General features: G+C 44.3%; 1 protein-coding gene across 1 annotated transcript in view; it reads right to left on the bottom strand.

Annotated features, from left to right (window-relative positions):
• Window positions 1-312: 312 nt before the first annotated feature.
• Window positions 313-26,590, bottom strand: part of tnfsf10 (TNF superfamily member 10) — a 35,789-nt gene continuing 9,511 nt past the window's right edge. Inside the window, exons 4-7 of the mRNA XM_069899163.1 lie at window positions 10,439-10,615; window positions 8,626-8,671; window positions 6,316-6,432; window positions 313-3,493 (exon numbers count right to left, since the gene is read on the bottom strand). Of these exons, the coding sequence (XP_069755264.1) occupies window positions 3,042-3,493; window positions 6,316-6,432; window positions 8,626-8,671; window positions 10,439-10,615 (792 nt within the window). The 3' untranslated portion in view covers window positions 313-3,041. The remainder of the gene's footprint in view (window positions 3,494-6,315; window positions 6,433-8,625; window positions 8,672-10,438; window positions 10,616-26,590) is intronic.

The following is a 26,590-nucleotide window of genomic DNA, read 5'->3' as shown; positions in this document are numbered from 1 at the left end:
AAGTCTGCATTCAGGGTGTCGGGGTGTCAGACAGTTGGGCAGGCGGTCAGGAGCGTGGATGGGCAGGCGGGCAGCCACAGGGTCAGGGGCTCAGATGGGTGGGCAGGCGGGACTGGGAGGAAAGTCTGTGGACAGGGCGTCAGGATCTCAGATGGGCAGGCAGGCCCAAAAATTAGGGGAGGGGAGGTGTCAACATTTACACAGTATCGACTATTCCAAGAGTATATAGTTTGACTATAAACTCTCGTACTACAGATCACAGCTGGAAAAACATCTGTCCAGAATCAAAGCATAACGCAGACAATAAAGAAATAGACTTTCCACTGGTTTTATTCAGTGATATGGTATTCACTCCTGTCCAGTTGTAGGATACATCTCTGCAGCCAAGCAATTTTGTGGTTGGGTTTTGGGGAGGGGGCTTGTCTGTGCTGGTGGAACCAGCTGTCCTACTGGAGAGGTGTTGGCCAGAGCCTCTTCCCTTCCACCCTGCCCTCTCCATGTGCAAAACAACCATTCAGGAAAGCTTGAAGCGACTTGAGACAGTTTCTCCATGTGAAATCATGGGTGACCATCTGCCAGAATCCCCACCATCATCTTTAGGTTCCAAATGGGCATTGGGAGTAGGAGAGTGTCTACTGCATGCATCTCACAGATAGGCTCATGAAACAACCCTGTTAAATTCTCCTGGTCCAATGTAAATTTCCAAAATCTCAGACAAACCTTGTCAACAATTGAACATACTTGCATTTTTGAGGAACTTTGTCCTCATGTCCAGATGAAGCAAACAAAGTGTTGTCCTGTATTGTGCAGGGTTTAGAGTTGTACAGGATGCAGCAGGAATACTGTGCATAGATATGATCCCCTTATATTAAAAAAATGCCATAAAATTGAAACAGTCTGAAGAAGATTCGCGGGGCTAATTTCTGGGATGAGAGGGTTGTCCTGTCAAGGGAGGTTGGACAGTTTGGATCTGTGCTCCTTGGAGTTTAGAAAAAATGAGATGACCTTTTCCAAACATACAAGATCCAAAGTGGTGCTTGAGAGTCGATGTTGTGATGTTTCCACAAGTATCTCCTTCCACCAATACCCATGGCAGTTCATTCCAGACACCCACCGCTCTGTGTAAAAAAAACTTTCCCTGCACATCTCCTTTAAACTTTAAACCACCTGCCCCCCCCCCCCCCACCCTGAACACACATCCTATGGCATGAAACATTTTTACTGAAAAAAAGATTCTCTCATAATTTTATAGAACATTGAACATTACAGCACACTGCAGCCTTTGGCCCACAATGTTGTGCTGACCTATGTAAACCTACTCCACAACAATCTAAGCCTATCTCACACCCATACCCCTTGATATTTCCTACATCCATGTGCCTGTCGATGAGTCTTTTGAATGTCCCTATTGTACCAGCCTCCACCACCACCCCTAGCAACACCTTCCAGGTACCCACCATTCCCTGCGTAAAACACTTACCACTGACATCTCCCCTAAACTTTCCTCCCCTCACCTTATAAACTCTCAGCGGATCTCCCCTCATCCTCCAATCCTCCAGGGAAGGCGACCCAAGTTTGTCCAACCTCTCCCTATAGTTCAGTAGTTCTCGACCTTTTGTTTTCCCACTCACATACCACCTGAAGTAATCCCTTACTATGGCATCAGGTGGTGTGTGAGTGGGGGGGGGGGGGAAAAGGTTAAGAACCACGGCCACAGCTCATTCGTACCCATCCAATCCAGGCAACATCCTGGGGAACCTCCTCTGTCCCCTTTTCAAAGCCTCCACATCCTTCCTGTAATGGGGCAACCAGAGTTGCATACAGTGTGCCAAGTGGAGCCTCTTCAAAGTTTTACTGCTCCAACACGACATCCTGTTACTATGCATGGCTATCCAGGATTATTCACTTGCATTATTAATGTTTTAACTCTATCCCTACATTTGACTTCCAAAGTGCAACACCTCACACTTGTCCATCTGCCATCTCTCTGCCCATATCCATAACTAACCTCTGACCTGTTGTATTCTTTGATAGCCCTCTACACTGCTCACAACGCCACCAATCTTCGTCTCATCCACAAACTTACTCACCCACCCACCTCTTCATCCAAGCCATTTATAGATGTCAGATGCAAAAAAGGTGCATCGATATTTAATTCTGAGAGGGGAGTGGCTGGAATTCGCTGCCCCAAGAGTGATGGAGGATGGATCACTGGGTATATTTAAGATGGAGGTAGATAAATATTTTAACGATCAATGAATTAAGGGTTCTGGGGAACTGCCGCAGAAGAGGAGTTGAGGCCAGCATTGATTGGCCACGATCGCACTGAATGGGGGAGCAGGCTCGATGGGCAGAGTGGCTTTCTGCTGGTATTTTCCTGCTTTCTTGAGGCTTGTTGGCTTTCAGCATCGACCTGCAGGCAAGATGCAGCACGGGCTGTGCCGGATCACTCGGATATACGCCATTACCTGTACCTCCAGCCACCTATTCTCGTTTTCTCAGTGAGAACTGCCCACGTTTGAGGTCGACGGCCTTCTGACACAGCTCCTGCATCGTCAATCTGCAACGTTGACCCCATTTCCATCGCCGTGGATGTTGCCTGACCGACTGATAGTTTCTGGAATTCTGGTGCTCTTTGGTTCACGCTTGCAAACGCTGCCGGCTTCTGCCATTCGGTGATCTTGCTCACCTAACCTACTTGTCTGGTGGACTTAGGTGACCTGATGCCCGGGGTCCAACATAGCCCCTATCTGCTCAACCACACCAGCCCGTCTACACTCCAGTAGCCAAGGAGGGAGATGAATGTGAAGCCAACATCACAGACCACACTGAGCTACTCGCTATTCTCAGCTTTTCCCAGCAAGTCCCACGGGAATCGTGGGGAAGTTTGAAATGCAACTAGAATTAGTCTTTTGAAGTTGGCAACGAATGTGACCTTCTTTCATTCCTTTCCAAGATGGTTTGCCTCGTTAAGGAACAAAGAGCAAATGGTAACAAGACTTGTAATATGTCCTCCTGTTCATCACTGGCTACCCTGCCATTTAGCTGATTAGAAAGGCACCAAAGAAGCTGGAGCCTCCAGCCACGTCGATCAGGCTGACGTTGCTGACCGCCATGAATATCCTGTCGCCGTATCTCAGATTGAAAAGGCCGCCCTGGTAAACGGAGTGCAGCCCGTACTCTGCGTTCCTGGCCCAGCAGGTTGTCCGGGTGTGCTTCATGAGGAGGATGGGCTTAGGGTAGGCTGTGAGTTTGTAAATGTACAGGGCCATCTGCTTGTTTTGCGAAGCTGACGACGGGGCCTGCGGAGAGGGACCTTCCTCGCCCGCCATCTGGTGCTGGCGGAAGTAGGTCTGACCATAGACGTAATATAGCCCATTCCGCGGGACAATCAGCTCTCCGTTCCTGTACTCCAAGTTGTGCAGAAATGCCAGCCCCAAGTTGGGCTCCCACGCCTGGATCTTCTGGCCTGGGAATTCCCTCAGCATGGACCCTGCCCCACAAACATAAAATTGATAAGCAATGGATTTTAATTGATCATTTTTTTATAGATACAGCAGGGTAACAGGCCCTTCCTATCCATAAGCCTGTATCACCCAAATGCAGTAAAATCCCCAGTATCCGGCACCTAAGGGGATCACAGATCCTGGATATGCAAATTTTCCATTTCCCTGAGAGATACACTCATACAATGCCCAATACATCTGCATTAAAAATAAACAGCTTCAAAGTCAAAAATCTGTATGGGTGCACAATCCTTTATCTGGAACCCATGGGGGTCAGTGTGTTCCGAATTTTGGATTTTTCTGGATTTCAGAAAGCCAGATTTAAGCCCACTCAAATTGTGCTGCCACATCCACCCCATCCCCTTCCAGTTGCGCTGCCGGTCTCCCCCCCCACCCCCACCTGCCCGACTCGCGCTGCCAGTCTTCCCCCTGCCCACCCAACTCGCGCTGCCGGTCTCCCCCCCTTGCCCGCTCAATTCACGCTGCTGTCTCTCTCCCCACTTGCTGGATTTTGGAGCTTTCCAGATTTTAGATGTCTGGATAAAGGATTGTGTACCTGTACAGTAACTTGAAAAAAAAATCAGTATTAGTGTCCTTAATTATGTAAAGTTGGCTTTAATAAGGTAATTCCCAGAACCTTCAAAGTTTATATTAAAACTCGAACCCCAGTTGCTGGTACTGGAACAGCCAAGATTAACCCCCTCCCCCAAGTTTACAGATAAAGCCTTACAAATATACCTAATACTAATAAAGATAAAGACACTTACTAGACAGAGATAGGGAGGCACTTTGATAGAATCACCCCAGCAGCGAGCAGCTGGCTCTTCAACCTGGGCACTGACATCTTATTCAAACTAAACTTCATTGAAACCTTATTCAACAGCTGCTGCGAGCGGAGCACGACCAGGGCACTCCACTGGCTGAACGTTTGCTCCCAAGGGGTTGTGTGTTGCTTTGGAGAATATTTACTTTTACAGTCTCACACTTCATTTATCTATCTATTTATTTATTTACCTATCTATAAATTTATAAATTTATTTATTTATTTATTTGCCTGTTGGTTGGATTGCCAGTTGCTTGAATTCCGGATAACGGGAACTCTACTGTACACCCATGTGACCAATTACCTACCAACCCCATATGCCTTTGGAATGTGGAGGGCAACTGGAGCACCGGGAGGAAACCCATCTGGTCTCAGGTGGACAGACAGAGTCTTGTGGACATGCAAGGGATATTTAGACAGATACATCGATAGGAAAGGGATATGGGCCAAAGCAGGCAAATGGGACAAGCTCATGTTCCCAACTTGATCAGAATGGAAGAGATGGTCTGAAGGGCCTGCTGCATCGATCTCTGACTCTGAAGGGTTGGCGCACAGTGACCACAAAGCTAATGGGTGGTTGCCCTTTACTGCAAGAGATGGGAGTGGAAAAGTGGGAATATTTTAACGTAACCTTACTGATGGAACTACACCTGGAGCACTGTATACCGAGCAGCACACAAGAGAGCTGGAGAAACTCAGCAGGTCGCGCAGCATCCACAGGAAACAAAAGGTTGTCAACTCAAGCTCAAAATGTTGCCTGCTTTTGCTTTCGATGGACACGTGCTGTGTTTCTCCAGCACTGTATACAGATGCAATCTTCAAACAAGGGGCTTGCTAGCTGATGTGAGGAGAGGGGTCCTATACTCAGAGACCAGAGCAGGCCCTTTGACCCAACACATTCATTCTGACCAAATTGAACATAAGAGTCAGCCATCCGGCCCATCGAGCCCACCCCACCACCCAATGAGATCATGCCTGATCTAGCCATGGACTCGGCTCCACTTACCCATAACCCCGATTTCCCCAACTATTCAAAAATCTGTCTGTGTCTTAAAAACATTTTTATAAGGCAAGTCGCAGAGAATTCCACAGATTCCCCACTCTCTAGGAGAACCAGTTCTTCTTCATCTCCATTCTGAATCCACTCCCCTGAATGCTGAGACTATGTCCCCAAGTTCTAGACTCACTGACCAAGAACTTTCTCTATTTATCTATTACTTTCACCCTTTTATATGTTTCTATCGAATCCACTCTCATTCTTTGAAATTCCAGTGAGTACAGTCCCAGATGACTTAATGTCTCCTCATAGGCCAACCCCTTCATCTCTGGATCCTACCTGGTGAACCTCCTCTGCACTGGCACACAGTCTGTGGTGACCAGACCAGCACTGCACACAGATGACACAAGTCCCCGTCTTCCTCTCTTCCCTATCCCTCTGTCTCCTTACATCTAGCTCCCAGCCCACTTCCACCTCCATTCAGAGAGCTATCCCCACTCCCCCCGTCAGTTCCCTTCCACCTCCATTCAGAGAGCTATCCCCGCTCCCCCCGTCAGTTCTCAGCATTTTTCTCTTGGGCCCTCCTGCCCATATACACCCACGGTCCTGCGCTCCTCTTCCTGCCCGTCCCCCACCATTTTATTCAGGTGCCAGCCTGTGCTGATGAAGGGCTCAGGCCTGAAATGTTGGCTATATGTATCTTTATCTTGGCTTCCTAAAGAACACTGCGTGGATTTCTGAGTCGCTCCAGTGATTTTGTAAACTACAATCTTTAGTGCCTACAGATTTTCTTGTTTAACTGCAGTTTGACACAAGTTGACTTTCTGGTCGCTGTTTGCCTGCATTTGGTCCATGCCCTAAAGCCTTCCTATCAATGGTGATCCCAACCCAGAGGGATTCTTTGCTGCAGCGATCTGTCAGATGGATGGATGCCGAAGATCTTTCAGCTGACAAACTCACACTGACATCAGCAGAGCGACTGAGCTCACCTTTCTGTGAGATGGCCTTGGTCCTGTGGTTTCCAATGAGATGAGCTGCTATCTTCTGTACTGATGGTAATGCAGAGCTGGACCGACTCAGGTACGGAAGGATGCGAGAGACCTCACCTGCACAGAGCAGACAGATGGTGCTCATTAGGTCAGAGATGACAGACGCTATTAATATATTTATTCCTTTCTTTCCACCACCTGTCACTCCCTCTCCCTCCCCATTCCTTCCTGGATCACAACCACTTCACGAAGGAGTGCAGTGTAGCGGATGCTGCATTAAGGACTTACAAAGGGTCATCAGGTAAAGGACCTTCTGACAGGACCTGCTGAGAATATCAAGGCCAGTGGAATGCAGGGGCAGAGGTAGAATACAGGAGAGAGGAGGGGCTATTTGATGGATTGAAAGAGCAGGATCCAGGCACAGGCAGCCTTTCAGCCAAGCAATATTTCCCGCTTCTGCAGGAGGGCCTCATGCTCGGCACCTGTGACGGTAAATCCATTGGTAAATCCCGAAGGCTGTCGCTGCAACATCATCACCAAAGACCTCCTCAGCCACCTCTCCTGGAGCCGACCCTCAGAGACACAATGTGGTCTCCGTCCTTCCACGGTCATCTCCACCCAATAAGAGGCTTTGACACTGCCCATCAAGAGCCCTTCTCGATCTTGGCTGCCATCTGCCGCCTCACCACTGCTACGTGACACAGCAGGATTCTAACCAAGGGGTGATGCCAGGAGGAGTCCGCCTCAGTGCAGACCAACACTGGGCATCACCCCCAGTACTGTCTCCGTCTTTCTTGCTACAATTCTGCACCTTGCCTCCAACAACAAACAGCAACAAACAGAATCCACCTCCACTGCAGGTCCACAGTAAACAACTTCAGTCATCGGGTGAGGCCCCCACTGCACATGCTAGGAGGACAACCTCCTGCACACTGAAGAGCACAGGAGGAATGATACAACACCAAACAGCCAAGCAAACTTGCTCGATGCGTCACAGCGCAGGACGGGAGCTGCTCTGCTCAAGATCGGAAAAAGTTGCAGATGGTGGTGAATGCAGATCAGAACATCTCAGATCAGAACAAATCTCCCTCCCCTCCACGGACTCCATCAACATCTTCTCCTGTCCAGGAAAGGGAAACAACTCAGCCTGGACACACTCTCTTTTCCCATTGAAGAGAAGGCTGAAGAATGAACAGGTGCAGCAACAAGCTGAAAGACAGTTTCTTCCCCACAGCCATCAGGCTCCTGAATGAACCCCATGCAGTGCTCTCACACTGCCCTTGCTTGGTACTAACTGATCTTCTTTTCTCTAAATTGAGCTCTTAAAATGGTTGTATAAATGCTAGAGATTAGGGGCATCATGGTTGGCCTAGCGGTTAGCGCAACGCTGTTACAGTGCCAGCGAACGGGACTGGGGTTCGAATCCGGTGCTGTCTGTAAGGAGTTTGCATGTTCACCCTGTGTCTGTGTGGGTTTCCTCTGGGGGCTCCGGTTTCCTCCCACTCTTCAAAAAATGCCAGGGCGTGTAAGTGAATTGGATGGCATGGCCTCGTGGGGCGATAGGGCCTGTTGCTCTGTTGTCTGAATTTTTAAAAAAATAAATTTAATAGCGTGATGTTGCTGAAGAATCCTTCTCTCCATACTCCAGTTAATATGACAGGTAAGTCTCTGCTAACCTGTGTAACATCCTCCCTGATAACAGATGGAAAATACCAGTTCCCAAGTTCTACGATTCCAAAAATGGATTTTTAAAATTTGTTTAACTTTTTAAATTTTAATTTTAGACATACTGCACAGTAACGAGCCCCTTTAGCCTGTGGTGCCCAATTACATCCAATTAACCTACAACCCTGGAATGATGGGAGGAAACTGGAGCCCCCCAGATGAAACCACACAGACACAGGGAGAACGTACAAACTCCTTACAGACAGTGTGGGATTTGAACCCCGGTCCCGATCGCTGGTGCTGTAACAGCGTGGAGCTAACCGCTACATTAACCATGACAAGGCAATTTATATAAAGTGACGCTGGTCAAAGAACATGACACAGAACCATATGAGGGATTCCCTTCTCCATTTGGGATCCTTCCCTTAGACTGTGCACCCTTCCCTCTGTTTGGCAGAGCCACCAGTCTTGAACCCCCATTCCAGTGACACGACTCCTCCCACCAAGGATTACCTGGAACGGACGTTGTGTCCCAACCAACCAGGAACCCTGCACAGACCCCTATCCCTGATACCAGGGACGTCTCGTCCCTGAATCCACAAACAATAAACACCTCTTTTGTGAAAAGAACGAGAATGTGCTTACCTTTCACAATGAGAGACATGTCCTCTCCATACTTCTTGGATATCATCTGTAAAATGATTTTGAAAAGATTTTCAGATGGAGTACACACATGATACCACATACAACCCTGAGATTCCTTTTCCTGCGGGCAAGGCAGAATTACCATTAATTGGTAGCACAAGAAAAAACCTGTTCACAAAGTAAGCTCCTAAACAAATAAAAGAAGTTTATCAGATAACAAATGTAAACAAACAAATAATCAAGTGCACGTCTGAGTCCTTAGAGGAGTCCCTGAATCTGACGGTGGAGGGGTCACAGCTGTTCCTGAACCTGGGGGTGGGAGTTTTGTGGCACCGATACCTCTTTTCTGATGGCAGCAGCGAGAACAGAACGTGTGCTGGGTGGTGTGGGTCCTTGATGATCGCCGCTGCTCTCCGCCAGCAGCGTTCCCTGTGGATGTTGTCAATAGTGGGGAGGGTTTTGCCTGTGATGTCCTGGGCTGTGTCCACTACCTTTTGGAGGGTTTTATGCTCAGGGGTATTGGTGTCCCCATACTAGCCCATGATGCAGCCGGTCAGCACATTTTCCACCTCACCTCTGTAGAAAAATGGGTAAGCTTTAAAAATGTATTCTCATCTTCCTTCACTGCAGCATAACCTCACTCTCTCTTTTTCATCCTCCTTAAAACAGGGGTTTGAGCCCAAAATCTCGACCATCTGTTGCTTTCCATGGACACTGCTCTGATGTGCTGAGTTCCTCCAGGATTTTGTGTATTTCTCCTTATACCCGATGCCTTGGACAAGCCATTGGTCACCTGGACACCCTGAGCTTTCTCTCTTCCTTTAAGGCACTCCTTAAAACCCACCTCTTTAGCCAAATGCCGTACACAAGAGCGCTGGAAGAACTCAGCCAGTCAACAGGAGCCCTTCTTCAGGGAGGCCCAAAAATCAGACAGACACCTGAATGAGATGGTGGGGGATGGAAGGGAAGGAAAACAGACTAGCAGGTGGGTGGGGAAGGAGCTGAGGGGTGATGGGGAGAGGGGACAGAAGGCTGAGGAAGAAGGGCTCCGATAGGAGAAGGGAAGGGGTGAGGAGACATAGGAACAGGTCAAGAGAGACAGGGTCACCAGGAACAGGAGAAATAGGTATTGATACTGCCTGGTTGGAAACTGCTGAGATAGAATACAAGGTGTCATAACATTACAGCATAGTACAGGTCCTTTGGTCAACATTGTGCCCACCTACCTAAACCTTCCCTTTCTCACTCCCATAACCCTCTATTTTTTTCCATCCATGTGCCTATAAGAGTCTTTTGAATGTCCCTATTGTACCAGCCACTACCACCACCCCCAGCAAGGCATTCCAGGCCCCTACCTCTCTCTGCGTAAAAAGCATACCCCTGACGCCTCCCCTAAACTTTCCTCCCCTCACTTGGTAGACATGTCCTCTGGTCTTTGCTACTTTTGCCCTGGGAAACAAGTGCTGGCTGTCCACCCTATCTATGTTTCTCATAATCTTGTAGATCTTAATGCGTTTCCAATTTCCGATAACCTCCCCCCCCCCCCCCCACCTCCTGATCTCTCCAGCCCCCTTCTCAGCCATGCCCCACCCCATGTCACCTCTCCTCCCTGTATCCTCCTGCTAGCAGGTGGTCCTCCCCTCCCCCCACCTTTTTATTTCGTCGTCTGCCTGATTTTCGCCACTCCTGAAGGATTCAGGCCTGAAAAGTCGACTGCCTTTCCCCTTCTATAGAATGCTGCATGACCTGCTCAGGCACTTTTCTAACATTTAGATCCCATCCTCCATCAGGTTTAACATCCGAGATGACTGACCTCTTGTACCAGTTGCTGGATCTGCCCTCGGAGTTTCGAGCAGAGGTCTTTACTGCTCCCCACCTGCTCATCCCTCTTAAAACCATAGAGGTCGCTGTCCTCCTCATATCCAGCCAGATGATTCGGAAATTCCTCCGTGAGGCAGATCATGCTGTTTTTGGAGAACGTGGCCTCTATCTAGAACCAGGGTGGAGGGCACAGAACTCAGTAACACTGACAACAGCCACATTGTGTCCCAGTTGCCCACTGCACCATCCAGAGGATCAGTCGCAGAATTTTTAAAACAAAAATCGACGTTATTCTCAATAAATTATTTACAAAATGAAATCTGCTCCAAGTCTCTTCCATCCTTCATACATTTCCATCACTGGATATTGTTACAGTCATTTCTATTTACACCATTCCCACCACTGTGGCTCCTTGTTGCTTCTCTCCCCCTCCCCTCCCCTCCACTCCGTTATTTGAGGGGCTTCCCCTCAGTGCCCATTAATGGTAGGGCTCTAGACTGTGGTCCTTCCCCACAGCGCCCTCGCGTTAGCCGCACCAAGCCTCAGTGTACCCCTCAGCATGAAATCCTGCAGCCCAGAATGTGCCAGTCAGTAGCATTCCCTCATCGGCATCCCTGTGTGCTGTGAGACCAATAGGTTTCAGGAAGACATACCAACGTATGTCTTTCACCGAGTTGATGGTCTCCTAGCAGTTCTAGTGTACTTCCCCGGGAACAGCCCATAAATTAATTGTGTCGAGATCGTGTCTGTCCAGGAAACTCCCTGGCAGTTTGCAGTGCTGTGTACATCTCCAAAATGCAACGCCAAACCAGCTAACCCTCGATGGTGAAATAAACTTGGGATAAAGAGCCAGGATGAACCAAACGAGGTGGATTAAGAATGAGTGGCTTTGTGGCCAAGTTTGCAGATAATACAAAGGTTGGTGGAGGAGAAGGTGGTGTCGAGGAAACACGGAGGCTGTGGAAGAACTTGGGAGAATGGACAGAGAAGTGGCAAATTAAATACAATGTTGGAAAGTGGACGGTCATGCAGTTTGGTAGAAAAAATAAATGGGCAGGTAATTTTTAAATGGGGGGGGAAACCTTAAAAAGGCAAATGCGATGCTGGCATTCATTTGAAGAGGAATAGAATATAAGAGCAAGGATGTGATGTTGAGGCTTTATAAGGCCCTGGGGAGGCCTGGGAGCAGCTTTGGGCTCCTCATTTAAGATATGCTGATGTTGGAGAGCATTTAAAGAAGGTTCACTAGGATGATTCTAGGAATGAAAGGGAACGTTTGACAGCTCTAGGCTCATTGGAATTTAGGAGAATGAGGAGGGGAACACACTGAAACATTTCAAACATTGAAAGGCGTGGACGGAGTAGATGTAGAAAGGTTGTTTCCCACAGTGGGAGAGTCTAGGAGAAGAAGGTACAACTTCAGGATTGAAGGGCACAGTGATGCAGAAGAATTTCTTCAACCAGAGGGTGGTGAATCTGTGCAATTTGTGGCCACGGGCAGTTATGGAGGATGGGTCACTGGGGGCATTTAAGGCAGAGATTGATAGGTTCTTGTTTAGCCAGGGAGTGGGAAAAAGAATCAGCTTATCATTTAATGGTGAGGCAGACTCGATGGGCTGAATAGGCTGTTTCTGCTCCTATGTCTTATGGTGTTAAATCCACTCAGTACTGTAAACATCTGTGATTCCTGGCATCAGACAAACAGCTCCTGCTTTGTTCTCTGGTCCTGGTCAATGTCACAACTCTAGGGTCCCCAACAGGGAACTGAACTCCTGGAGATTCTGGTTCATTTATGGAGGATCACCCTCACCCAGAGTGAAAGTGAAACCCTGATATTGCCACTGCCAGGCAGCTTGAACAAGTTCAAATTCAAATAAATAGTTTACTTTTGTCCCAAGCTCTGCTGAATGTAAACACACAGCAAGCAAGAAATGTTGGAAGTTGCTTTCTTTCATTTAGTTTAAGACTCATCCTTACAATTCCACAATGTCTCAGCGTCCGACTTGCACAGGGCAGAGATAAGCTGACTCCAACCTTGGTCAGATCCAATCTGAGAGCCTGGTAGTCTCTTTGCTGTGTGTACAGCCATGAGTGTGACAGGCTCAGACATTGTGTGTTTGGGATGTAACTTCATTTATTGTTGAGGACAGGTAAGCTCACACTGACCCGAGCACTGGGGTTCCACCTGGCTGGTCTTAAGCTGCAGATAGACACTATCCCCCACTCCCTCACCTCCCCTCCCCAAACCTTCACTCCCTGCCTCCACTCCCGTTCCACGGCCTCCCCCAATTTCCCACTTCATTCCCATCTCACGTCCCAAGTCTCCCTGCCCAACATTTCCCTGTTGGAAGGGTCTGAAGAGGGATGAGAGTGAAGGTTGTGGGCGGGACACACTGCATGGGACATGGGCTGGAGCATCCATGAAATTGGGCTGGCAGTGTTTCTCTATTCACTATTTGCAGCACGGTTGTGGTCCACCCCTTGAACAATGACGAGACACCATGTAGAAGGGTGGCACGATGCTGAGACAACTTCTCCCCAAACATCAGCAAGTCCAGTGGAAGGAAGTGGAGCTCACTCCCCGGTGTGCATCAACGGTGCTGAGGTGCAGATAGTCAACAACTATATACTTGCATGTATAAATGTCTCCAGTCACCTGTTCTGTCCCACCCACTTTGCTGCTAGGCCTCAACGTCCAGAAGTCTGAGGAAATTTGGCTCGTCAATATGTGTCACAGCGCGGGGAGGGATCCACTCCACCCAAAACTGCAAGAAACTGCAGAGGGTTGTGAATGTGGCTCAGACCCACACACACATCCACACACCCCTCCATCGACTCCATCACACACCCCCTCCCCTCCATCAACTCCATCACACACCCCCTCCCCTCCATTAACTCCATCACACATCCCCCTCCCCTCTGTCGACTCCATCACACACCCGCCTCCTCTCCATCGACTCCGATAATAACTTCCGCTGACATGAAAAACCATCCAACATATTAAAAGACCCATCCCTCCCCGGCCAAACTCTCTTCTTCCACTCCCCTCCCCACCCACCCCACATCAGGAAGAAGATTCACAAAATCAGATCACATTCCTAACCCAGGATCCCCGGAGTCAGGGAGATGATAATGAGAGTGAAGATGGGTTTCAGAGACTACAGAAGGATTTGGACGCTTAGAAGAGTGGGCTGAAAGATGGCCGATGGAGTTTAATACAGATAAGTGTGAAGTGCTTCATTTTGGGAAGAATAATCAAGACAGGACATATACAGTGAAGGGGAGGGCGTTGAGGAATACAGAGGAACAGAGGGATCTTGGAATAACAGTTTGAAGGTGGATTCCCATGTAGATAGGGTGGTGAAGAAGGCTTTTGGTCTGCTGGCCTTCATAAATCAATGCATAGAATATAGGAGCTGGAAGGTGATGTTGAAACTACTCAAGGTGTTGGTGAGGCCAAGTTTGGAATACTGTGTGCAGTTCTGGTCTCCAAATTATAATAGAAGTATTTTAAATTATGAGGGAGATAGACAGAGTAGATGTGAATAGGCTCTTCCCCTTGAGGGCAAGTGAGATTGGAAAGATGGGTCATGAGTTAAGGATTAGGGGGCAAAAATTTAGAAATAACATGAGAGGGAGCTTCTTCACTCAGAGAGTGGTGGCTGAGTGGAATGACCTTCCGGAAGAGGTGGTCGCAGCAGGGTCAATTTTGTCATTTAAGAGAAGGTTGGATGGGTACATGAATGTGAAGGGATTGGAGGGTTATGGGCAGGGAGCAGGTAGGTGGGACTCGTGGAGTTCACTTAAATCGGTGTGGACTAGAAGGGCCAAGATGGCCTGTTTCAGTACTGTAATTGTTATATGGTTATAATATACAGATTATACCATAATCATACAACGATCATATATATTGGTCTTTCTTTGGTTCGAAGCAGACACGTTGTAGTGGAGTTCATCTGAGGACACGAAGGTGACTTTGCAGTCCCAGTCTGGAAGTGCAGATGTTAGAGATTTTGGTCTTCAGTCTTCTCTACCTTCTACCTGAAGGGAGCAGTGAGAAGAGTCTGTGACCAGAGTGAGGCAGCCAACATCATAACTGGATTCTCATCAACTTGATCCAATTGAATGGCAGGCCAGCCATTAGGGGTTGAATGACCTCCTCTTCTTCCTTCATACCTCTCCCACTACTAGATGTGGAACATTCTCCTGTGGAAGGACATTGTGCGCAAATTGGCTGTCCTAACAATTACCTTTCAAAATGTTCTCCTTCTCAAAAGTATTTTGATCCAATCTAACTAGCCTGGAATGACAACTTGGTGAGCACAGAAAGGATGGGCCAAAGGGCCTGTTCTGTGCTGCGTTATTCTATGAGATCACAAAGGCAGCCCCAGAGATCTCTTTCCCTCTCCCCCCCCACCCGTCTGTCTCTTCCTCCCCACACCCGTCTGTCTCTTCCCCCCCCCACCCATTTGTCTATCTGTCTCTCTCTCTCTTTCTCTATCGCCCTCACTCTTCGTACAATGTCAAGGTGAGAAACGAGAAGCCTGCAGGCAGCTGACTGACTGTACATGATCTCCCCGGATGGAATCACTTGCATTGTGTTTGCCCATGAGCTCACACAAAAGCTCCATTCAACTGCCCACTTCTATAATTCAATCCCCTCTGTCTTCGCCTTTCTGAGGAAAACCATCTCATGTTTCATCCAACATTGGTTAAACAGGTTCAGTGGAAGCTGTGAAGGCCCTTCCCTCAAGCCAGGAGGTCTGACACTGGACAAACGCAATGACAGTAGGTGCCAAAATCTTGAGCGAACAAAGAGAACCTAGAGGGACTCAGCATCCATGGAGAGATGGTCAGGGCCAGGTCCCTTTATCGAGACGGGGTCCGACGCTGCCTCTGGAGATGGGGTCCGACCATGGCGGAAACACAGGGACAGGTCATCCAGACCTTCAACCTGTTCTACCATTCAACAAGCTCACCGTTGAAGTGTCACCTCCAAACCCACTGCTTCCTGGACTTAGATCTTCTCAAAACATCAATCTTGAGTTATTGCAGCAGAGAGAGCTCTCTCCGCCTCACATATCTGTGCCTGATGGCTCAATCCAGATTTTTAATTAATGCACCCAGCATTGACTGGTGTTTGGAGAGCAAAGTTCCATTCAATCCTTCTGATCACAGGGCAGCACAGCTGGCAGAGCGGTTAGTGCAAAGCCTTTACAGCGCCAGCAATCGGGACTGGGCTCAAATCCCCCACTGTGTCTGCAAGGAGTTTGTATGTTCTCCCCATGTCTATGTGGGTTTCCTCATGCCGTTCAAAATGTACCGAGGGGATGTAGGTAAATTGGGCAACACCGACTCATGGGCCGAAATGCCTGTTACCGTGCTGTATATCCAAATTTAAAATTAAACAGTGCTTCCAAACTTCACACCTCATTAAGAGATACTTTGTATTCTACCTGGGCAATCTACAATCCAAAGGTACAATTGTAGATTTACTGCTGGGGTAAATAATTGCCAAACCACGCCTTGGATAAGCTTCTATCAGGTTCTGGGGCTCCAGAGTAAAATGGGTTCTTGAAGTCTCAACGATCTGGAGGGCCTGCTTCTCCGCGCAACGACCCTCTGGTGTGAAGTCAAGTGGTACACTAAAGGAAGACTTGAGCAGTGTCGAGACTTATGTCTGGATTGTCTTCACACTGTCTGAGTTATGGAGAAATTCAATTGCTCAACAAGATTTATTTTGATTTTCTAGGATGTAGCCCAACTACATTTTTTCCAACTCACCTCGCATAACTTTGGAAATTTTACAGAGAATTTCATGGTGCAGTTTCCTTTACACCTCGATGTGATTTACATGTCAAAATGAAGGGGGTGAAACCTATCACTATATGAAATTCCTTCTGGATCCATTAGCTGGAATTTCGGATGAGAGAGAACTTAATTTTACAGTCCTAAGAGTGAACCCGGAGAGGCCATTTCCACTTGGAGTATCTAGATAGTCCCTGCTTAAAAACAAAGGGCCACACTTTTAAGACTAAGAAGAGGTTAAATTTTTTCTCTCCAACTATAGCAAGTGTTTGGAGAGATAAGTGTTCAGGACAATGGAAGCGTTTGGCTATTTTAAAGGCAAGGCGTGAGAAGCAAGGGGCTAAAATATTCCCAGGAGCTGAAGCAGCCATTTAGAGCAACTATGATCTTATTGATGCAGCGTAGACATGAGATGAGGGTTCAGTGTACAGAGGCAATGAAAGTCTTACTTGCTGCAGCCACCCAGGTAGGTAAAATATGGTAACAAACAATGAGTGCACATTAGATCAGATCCTATTTATTCTCATGCAATAAAACAGAAATAGAAATATTAAACAAAATTGCCTTTAGACTGACATAAGGGCAGACAAAGATGCGTTATTAACGTTGACAGTACCTCATTTAGTCAGAGAAACGGGTCTCGGTGCCACAAGACTCGCACCCACCAGGTTCAGGAACAGCAGCTCCCCCTCCACCATCAGATTCCTCAACGACAAAACTCAATCAGGGCCTCATTTAAGGACTCTTACTTGTGCAATTTATTTTTTTTAAATTCTCTCTGTATTGCACAGTTTATTTGCATTCATTTTCTGTTTACAGTTCTTTATTTGTTTACATGTGTACATTATGTACAGGTTTTCTGTACTACCAATTAGTGGTAATTCTGCCTGGCCCCACAGGAAAAAGAACCTCAGGTTGTATGTAATGTCAGGAATGTTTTCTGACAATGAATCTGAAGTGAAGCAAAAGACACCACAAGGTCTTCTCCTGCTCCTAATACACTTGGGACCCTGATGTTCTGAGGTCACATTTGTTAGAAAATCTCAGGACACAAGGGGTCCAACTGAGGCACGAGGGGATTGTCACCAACCCAAACTACTCACATGCTCGCTTTCCCCCCCCCCCCCCACCCCCACATCTGACTCGTGTACTCAATCACCACCCCACCCATCAACCTCACAGCTTGGTCTCCTCCCTCTCTGAACTCGATGTCCTCAAACCCTCATCTCCTGCTTCCCCCACACCCCTCTATACACCTTGCCCACCCTCCTGTGGCCTCATTATGCCGACACACTGTCCACCGGCTGTCAGCACCTGGTACAGTTGGCAATGGGGAAGAACAAGGACCAAGCACGATTTAGGACACCAGGATGAGAGCTTGCTGCATTCCCACAACACAGAACTTCAAAGCATCATTTGTTGACTGTAGATTGCTTTAAGGGCATTAAATATCTGTTCAGAGGGGTCCTCAACTCCTGTTAGAACAGCTCTTTAAAAGGTTGACAGTCACCAAGGGTGGTGGGTGTATGGAACGGGCACTGGAGGAGGTGGTTGAGCCAGGTACTATTTAAACAAATAGCACGGTAACAGACTCTTACAGCCCACAAGCCCATGTGAATAGACCTACAGCAACCAGTACATTTTGAAAGGTGGGAGGAAATCACAGCATCCAAGCGAAACCCCACAAAGACACAGGGAAAACATACAAACTCCATACAGACAGTACAGGATTTGAACCCGCTCCCAATCGCTGGCGCTGTAACATCATTGTGCTAACCGCTACACCAACCCTGCCGCATCATTTAAGAAACATGGATAGGATGGGTTTAGAGGGATATCGGCCAAATGCAATGCGGGTGGGACATTTTGACTGGCCTGGGCAGGATGGACTGTCTCCACACTGTGTGACTGTGACCATTTCCTTCGTCCTTGACAGAACAGGATTCAAGTTTTGTTTCTCTCTTCCTCAGAACTGTTACAAAGTCCAACAAGGAAATGTGGAGCAAACATTAAATTGACCCGCCACATCTGTAATTACCACTCTTCCTTCCGCCCCCTCCCCCACCCACTCAGATCTAAAACCAGACACTTACATTTTAACTCGTTCACTTCCAGAAATTTTAACCTTATCCCTCCTCACCCTTGTCACTCCTCTTTTTAAATTAAAATTACAACTACACATAACAAGACACAAAACCCACACAGAGCTATAACTAAAAACCACCATTAACATGTGGTAAAAAAATCCACGAGAAGCAGTGATCACATTATACGTCAAATTCAAACTCGTACTCCCTTGTTCCCGCTACAACACTGCACGGGCCCAGATGAATCCCCGAAAGAGGGGCAGGCAGTCAGCTCAGGACACACCCTCGACCACCCGCTGCCTCGACCAGTGAGTAGCAAGCTTGGCCAGGCCCAGTGACAACCCCCTTGTCACTCTACTGCATTGTTCCCTCAGTCAAGTCAGGCTTTGCTCACAACTCTGGCACCACCCCACCCACCCCCACCCTCTGAATGCACCAACGCTGGCTGCCAGTCCTCACAGCTCTGAAACTCCCTCCCTCAAGGGTTAAGTCAAGTCAGGTTTTATTATGATCTGATTGCACAAGTAAACCTGTTGAAACAGCGTTCTCCGGTCTGCGGACAAAATATGCAGACACACAACCAGGCATAACACACAAACAGACAACAATACATAATATATAAAAATTAATATTGTTTCATGAATATGAGATCATGCCAATGGGGGGGGGAAAGGGAGACTCCAGTGATCCTTTCAGCCACTCTTATGGTCCTGTGGATTGACCTCTGATCCAATACTCTGCAGCAACTGTACCACGGCCAGGATGCTCATGATAAAGCTCCTGTGGAAGGTTGATATGATGGTGGCCGGTGGCCTTGCCCGACTCAGTCTTCTCAGGAAGTGTAGTCACTGTTGTGCCTTCCTGACAAGTGAGGAGATGTTGAGTGTCTAGGATGGGTCACTAGTTAAGTGAACTCCAAGGGGAGTTCTCCACTCTCTCTACTGCAGTTGTTAAGGTGTAGTGGAGAGTGGTCGATCCTGGTCTGACTGGTGCTCCTGTTTCTAATGTCCTTATATAATAATGATAATAAGAAAATGCAAGAATGTCATAAAAACCCACCTGGTTCATGTCTGTCCAAGAGGTGAAGCCTGTCACCCTTCACTCATCTTCCCCACCCTCGACTACCCTCCAAAATGGCAAAGCACGCCATTATGTCTGCGCTCTAAACGACTGCAGCGGTTCAAGACGGCGCCTGAGTCTTGAATCAGGGATGAGCCCTGGATGACCAGATACCAAACTGTGAATAAGTAAAAGTACGAGAGGAAAAACGAAAGCAGTAACGTTTATTTGGGCCTTGAAAGGAAAGATGGGGAAGTCGCGTGATGGAGTAGTGGCCGGACGGTGAACTCCAGCCCTCTCCAGAAAAGTTGAAAAAAATAAAGGAAAGCACAAAGGCACAAAAATAAAAATTAAAGTAAGGTGAATATAAAGGTGGAAAGAAGATGGCGACGAAAAAAGAAAAATCGAAACCAACGGTAAGAAGAGAGGAAGAGAAGACAACGGAAGAAGAAGGAGAAGGCCTTACCTGTTCGAAGAGGCCCGCAGTGGAGAGAGAAACCCGCTCCCTCAGGTCGGTAGAAAGTGGACTACAAAAATGGCTCGCTGAGCCGAGTCAAAGTGCGCAATCGCGCATGCGCGACTCCTCGTGCATGCGCGATGCGCATGCAAAAAAACACACCGACGGGAGGGGCGACCAGCTGGGGAGTCGATCTCCACAGCCGGCAATGACAGCTACAGAACAGCAGCAGCAAGAGGAGAACATAGAAGACAACGAAAACAAGAAAGAAGAAAAAGAAAACAAAGAAACAACAGATGGCCAACCCAGAAGAAGAGAAGAGGAAGAGTACAGTGAAATGGAAGAAGGGAAAGGCAAGACAATGGATATATTTTCTCTTATTAAAGAATACATGGAGTCATTTAAAGAATGGCAAGCGCAAGAATTTAGTGATTTAAGAAGAAGAATAAACAGTACAGAAGAGAAAGTGAATAAAATTGATATGACCTTATCAGAAATGGGAAAAAGAATGGACAAGGTGGAAGAATGAGAAGCAGCAGTAGAAATGGAGGTAGAAGACTTAAAAAAGAAATTAGAGGAATCTAATAAAAAAGTTATAGAGACACAAGAGCTGTTAGCTCAGAAAATAGATATAATGGAAAATTATAACAGAAGAAATAACATAAAGATAGTGGGCCTTAAGGAAGATGAAGAAGGCAAGAATATGAGAGAGTTTATAAAAGATTGGATCCCTAGGATGCTAGGATGTCCAGAACTACAGCAAGAAATGGAAATAGAAAGGGCACATAGAGCTTTGGCCTTTAAACCACAACCACAACAAAAGCCAAGATCTATTTCAGTAAAATTCCTAAGATATACTACAAGAGAAAAGGTACTGGAGAAAACAATGGAGAAAGTAAGAGAGGACAACAAGCCACTGGAGTAGAAAGGGCGAAAAAATTTTATTTATCCAGATACAAGTTTTGAACTCCTGAAGAAGAGAAAGGAGTTCAATACAGCAAAGGCGATTTTATGGAAGAAAGGGTATAAATTTATACTAAAGCATCCAGCGGTATTGAAAATATTTATTCCAGGACAGCAAAACAGACTATTCTCGGATCCAGAGGAAGCATGAAAATTTGCAGAACAATTACAAAATAGACTGAGAGATGAAGACGTGTAACGAGAGTACAAAAGACTGCAAACTAAAAAGACGTGTGTATAGGACTATATACATATATAATACATATATTACATAAGTGTATGTGCATTTAAAAGAAAATATATAGTGTATAGAGAAGAATTAATGAGGGAAAAAAAGGGGAAGAGAGGAGTAAAGAGGGAATTTAGAGAGTGACCTTTGTTGTATATAAAAATTGAAATCTTTTCTGGGGGGGGCTGGGTAGGGAGAAGTTACGGTCACTGCAAAATCAGTTGACGCTTGCGAGTGAATTCGCAAATCCAAATGGAGAGGGGAGATGTGGTTGCCCGACAAGGGATAATGGGCAACTCAGGAAGGGGAGGGGACAATGGAGTTAAAGAAATATTAGGTAGGAGAATAAGGGGAATGTTTGATGTGTTAAAAATGTTGTCTTATAAACTGTTCAAAGAAAGAAAGCAGAAATGGATGAGAAGGAAAGGTGATGATGAGGAAACGGAAGGGAAAGATAAACAAAGTATAAAATGGCTACATTAAACTATATGACTTTAAATATTAATGGAATACATAACCAAATCAAAAAGAAGAAACTGCTAAATTTACTGAAAAAAGAAAAAATTGATATTGCATTTGTGCAAGAAACACACATGTTAACTGAAGTGGAGCACAAGAAATTAAAGAGAGATTGGATAGGACATGTAACGGCAGCGTCATATAACTCAAAAGCTAGAGGAGTGGCTATATTAATCAGTAAAAATGTACCAATTAAAATAGAAGAGGAAATAATAGATCCAGCAGGAAGATATGTAATGATAAAATGTCAGATATATTCGGAGTTTTGGAATTTACTTAATATATATTCGCCTAATGAAGAAGATCAAAAATTTATGCAGGATATTTTTCTGAAGATAGCAGATACGCAAGGGAATATATTAATAGGAGGGGATTTCAATCTCAATTTGGATTCAAACATAGATAAAACTGGGAAAAAAATTAACAGAAAGAATAAAGTAACCAAATTTATAATTAAATCGATGCAAGAAATGCAACTTTTGGATATATGGAGGAAACAACACCCAAAGGAAAAGGAATATTCATATTATTCGAATAGACATAAAACATATTCAAGAATAGATTTATTCCTGTTATCAGCTTGTATACAAGATAGAGTTAGGAAAACAGAATATAAAGCTAGAATATTATCGGACCATTCACCCTTGATATTGACAATAGAGTTAGAGGACATCCCTCCAAGAATGTATAGATGGAGATTAAACTCCATGCTACTTAAAAGGCAGGATTTTAGAGAATTCATAGAAAGAGAAATTAAAATGTACTTTGAAATAAATACGGAATCAGTGAAGGATAAGTTTATACTATGGGACGCAATGAAAGCGTTCATCAGAGGGCAAATAATAAATTACGTAACTAAGATGAAGAAGGACTACAATCAGGAAACAGAACAGTTGGAAAAGGAAATAGCAGATATAGAGAAAGAATTAGCAAGGAAGGAAGACACTACTAAAAGAAGGGAATTGGTAGATAAAAAAATAAAATATGAAACATTTCAAACATATAAGGTGGAGAAAAATATAATGAAGACAAAGCAGAAATATTACGAACTAGGAGAAAAAACGCACAAAATTCTAGCGTGGCAGCTTAAGACACAACAAGCTAAGAAAATGGTATTGGCATCAAGGAAAAAAGACAAACAGATCACATATAATCCAACGGAAATTAATGAAAATTTCAGAGAATTCTACGAACAATTATACCAAACTGAAAATGAAGGGAAAGAAGACAAAATAGATGAATTCTTAACTAAAATTGAACTACCGAAATTACAAACAGAGGAACAAAATAAATTAATAGAACCATTTGAAATAGTAGAAATACAAGAGATAATAAAAAATCTGCTGAATAATAAAACACCAAGAGAGGATGGTCTCCCAATAGAATTCTATAAATCATTTAAAGATTTATTAATTCCTCCCCTCCTGGAAGTAATCAACCAGATTGATAAAACACAAAGCTTACCAGAGTCATGTAAAACAGCAATAATTATGGAAATACCAAAGACAGGGAAAGATCCACTTACACCAGCGTCATATAGACCAATATCTTTACTTAACACAGATTATAAGATAATAGCTAAACTATTAGCAAACAGATTAGCAGAGTATGTACCGAAAATAGTAAGTCTAGACCAAACTGGATTCATAAAAAAAAGACGAACAACATATAATATTTGTAAGTTTATTAACTTAATTCATGCAGTAGAAGGAAATAAAACTCCAACAGTAGCGGTTGCTTTAGACACAGAGAAGGCCTTCGACAGAGTTCAATGGAATTATTTATTCAAGGTACTACAAAAATTTAGTTTACCAGAGAAATATATTAATTGGATTAAAGCATTATATAAGGGGCCATTGGCAAGAGTGACAGTAAATGGATATGTATCAAAACATTTTAACTTAAGCAGATCAACAAGGCAGGGATGCCCACTATCACCCTTATTGTTCGCGTTAGCCATAGAACCACTTGCAGAACTGATAAGAACAGAAAATAAAATAAAAGGGATAAAAATAAAAGGCAAGGAATACAAAATCAGTTTATTTGCAGATGATGTTATAGTATACCTAACGGAACCAGAAACATCAATAAAAGAATTACATAAGAAATTGAAGGAGTATGGAGAAGTGTCGGGATACAAGATTAATGCAAATAAAAGTGAAGCAATGCCAATGAATAATGCGGATTTCTCAAAATTTAAGAAAGAATCACCATTCAGATGGCAAATGCAAGCAATAAGATACCTAGGTATACAAATAAATAAAAACCTCAGCCATCTATATAAACTTAATTATTATCCACTAATGAAAAAAATACAGGAAGATTTAGAGCATTGGAAAGATTTACCATTAACACTAATAGGAAGGATAAACTGTATTAAAATTAACATTTTTCCAAGGATACAATACCTATTTCAGGCATTGCCAATACACTTGACAGAAAAATTCTTTAAGGAGTTAAAGAAAATAATAAGGAAATTTTTATGGAGAGGGGGGAAACCGAGGATAGCACTAGATAAATTAACAGAATGGTATAGACAAGGAGGCTTACAACCGCCAAATTTTAAAAATTATTATAGAGCCGCACAATTAAGATATCTATCAGATTTTTACCAAACAAAAGAAAAGCCAGATTGAACTAGATTAGAGCTAGACAAAATAGGGGAGAAGATACCTGAACATATATTATATAAATGGGATGAAAAATTGGTAAAACATAGGAATTCTCCAGTATTGCACCATTTGCTTAATACTTGGAAGAAGATTCATGTAGAAAGAAATAAAACAAATTACCAATTATCAAAACTAATACTGACGCAAAATCAGCTAATCCCTTTTACGGTAGATAACCTGTCTTTTAGAGAATGGGAGAAAAAAGGGATTAAAAGAATAGAAAATTGTTTTTCGGGGAATAAATTATTTTCCTTTGAACAAATGAAGGATAAATATAATATAACTCAAGATACAGTGCTGGCATATTACCAATTGAAATCCTATTTAAAGGATAAATTGGGAAGTAGTCTGAAGTTACCAGAAGGAAGTAACTTTGAATATGTAATTACAGACACAATGATAATTAAAAAATTTAAAACAAACATGTATATCAAATTACAAGAAAAGGAGAATGAGGAAATAAATGATAAAACTAAACAAAAGTGGGAACAAGATCTAAACATAAAGATAAAAAAGGAAACATGGGAGAGGTTATGTTTAGGAACTATGAGAAATACAATAAATACGAGATTACGTATGATACAATATAATTGGATACATAGGTTATATATCACTCCTCAAAAGTTAAATAAATGGGATCCAACAGTATCTGACAGATGTTTTCGTTGTAAAAAAGAAATGGGAACAACAATTCATGCAATCTGGACTTGTTAAAAGGTGAAAAAAATTTTGGGAAGTTCTAAACCAGATATTAAATAAAATTACAGAAAGCAATATACCAAAAAACCCAGAGATCTTCCTCCTAAGTAACATAAAAAACAAAGAATATGGACTTGATTTAGAGGGTGTACAAAAAAGATTTGTTAAGATAGCCCTAGCTGTAGTAAAAAAATGTATTATGTCAAACTGGAAATTAGAAGATAATTTGAAAATACAGCAATGGTATATAGAAATGAATAAATGTATTCCATTAGAAAAAATAACATATAGTTTAAGAAATAATATAACATTATTTGAACAAATATGGGAACCGTACATGGAATATAATAGAGAAAACCTACCGGGACATCTATCACCTAAAATGACAAAAGGAAAAGAGAATGGAAAGAATTGACTCAGTGGAAGTTTTTGTTTGTTAATGTTGAGTGACAACATTGTTTGATGGGTTTGATGTATCTTGGACTCAGAGTTTTGAATGGATGGAGGGGGAGGTGGGGGGGGGAGGGGAGGAGGGGGGGGAGAAAACGACACTGTACATATTTGAAAGGAGAAATGTGTATATCTTGAATAATGTGATATATAGTGTGAAAAATAAAAAAATTTAAAAAAAAGAAAGGAAAGACAGAATCTTTTCCGCAAAAGTGGTGCATACTGCAGGATGTGCAGTTGAAGCGTAGAAGAGTTTAGATGCAGATTAATTGTCTGAGTACGTACGTGTCATCACATATAACCCTAAGATTTTTTTTCCCTGCAGGTGATCCAGAATTTCCACTTATTGGTAGTGCAAAAAAAAACCTGAACCCCCAACGACATATAGTAAAGGTGCATCAGAGCAGCAGAGAGGATCACTGGAGTCTCCCTCCCCTATCAACATCCAGGTGCCTGCCGACATTTTTCCACACCTTGTTGAAGGGCACAAGCCCAAAACATCAGTTCTGTATCTTTATCTTTGCTAATATAAAGGACACTGTTTGACCTGCTGAGTTTGACCAACTTTGCGTTTTTTTGACTTCTATTTAACTCTCTTTAATGTGGTAACATTTTCCAAAACATTCCTTATGAATGTTATTAACCTAACTCTACCTGGGTTCCCAGCCACTTAAGGAGTGATTAGAATAGGCAGCAAATGAGGTGCTCAAAGAGTTCCTCACTGCATTGAACCAGGATAACAGGAGTGACCTTCAAGGGTGGCCTGGAAATGTATCTACTTGGTAACTTTTAATGGAAGTAGGTGACAAATTGTCCAAATAGCAAATCTCATATATAAAAATAGCCCTGGCGGTAACAAAAAAATGTTTTGTGATCACTTGGTGGTCCGACTCCCCTCTACTTATAGCACGATGGGCTGTGGAAATGAACAGCTGTTTACCTATGGAATAAATCACAAATAACTTTAAGAACAAATATGACCCTTTGTAAAGGTCTGGCAGCCAAACTTGGACCACAGAGGGGCCCAGATACAGTAATAAAAAGCAACTATTATAGATACAAAAAAGTAGTTTCCCCAACTGTGCTCTATATACTTAAATATATGTAAGCGCTGATGGTGAACGGATCTGTATGTCTGGAAGGGGGGAGGGGGAGGGACTGTTTTGTTTTTGTTTATTGTGTTTGTGAGAACAAGTTTAAT

This window comes from Narcine bancroftii, chromosome 9 (assembly GCF_036971445.1).
Source record: "Narcine bancroftii isolate sNarBan1 chromosome 9, sNarBan1.hap1, whole genome shotgun sequence".
Classification (NCBI taxonomy): Eukaryota; Metazoa; Chordata; class Chondrichthyes; order Torpediniformes; family Narcinidae; genus Narcine; species Narcine bancroftii.
This window is presented reverse-complemented; position numbering and strand designations above follow the sequence as displayed.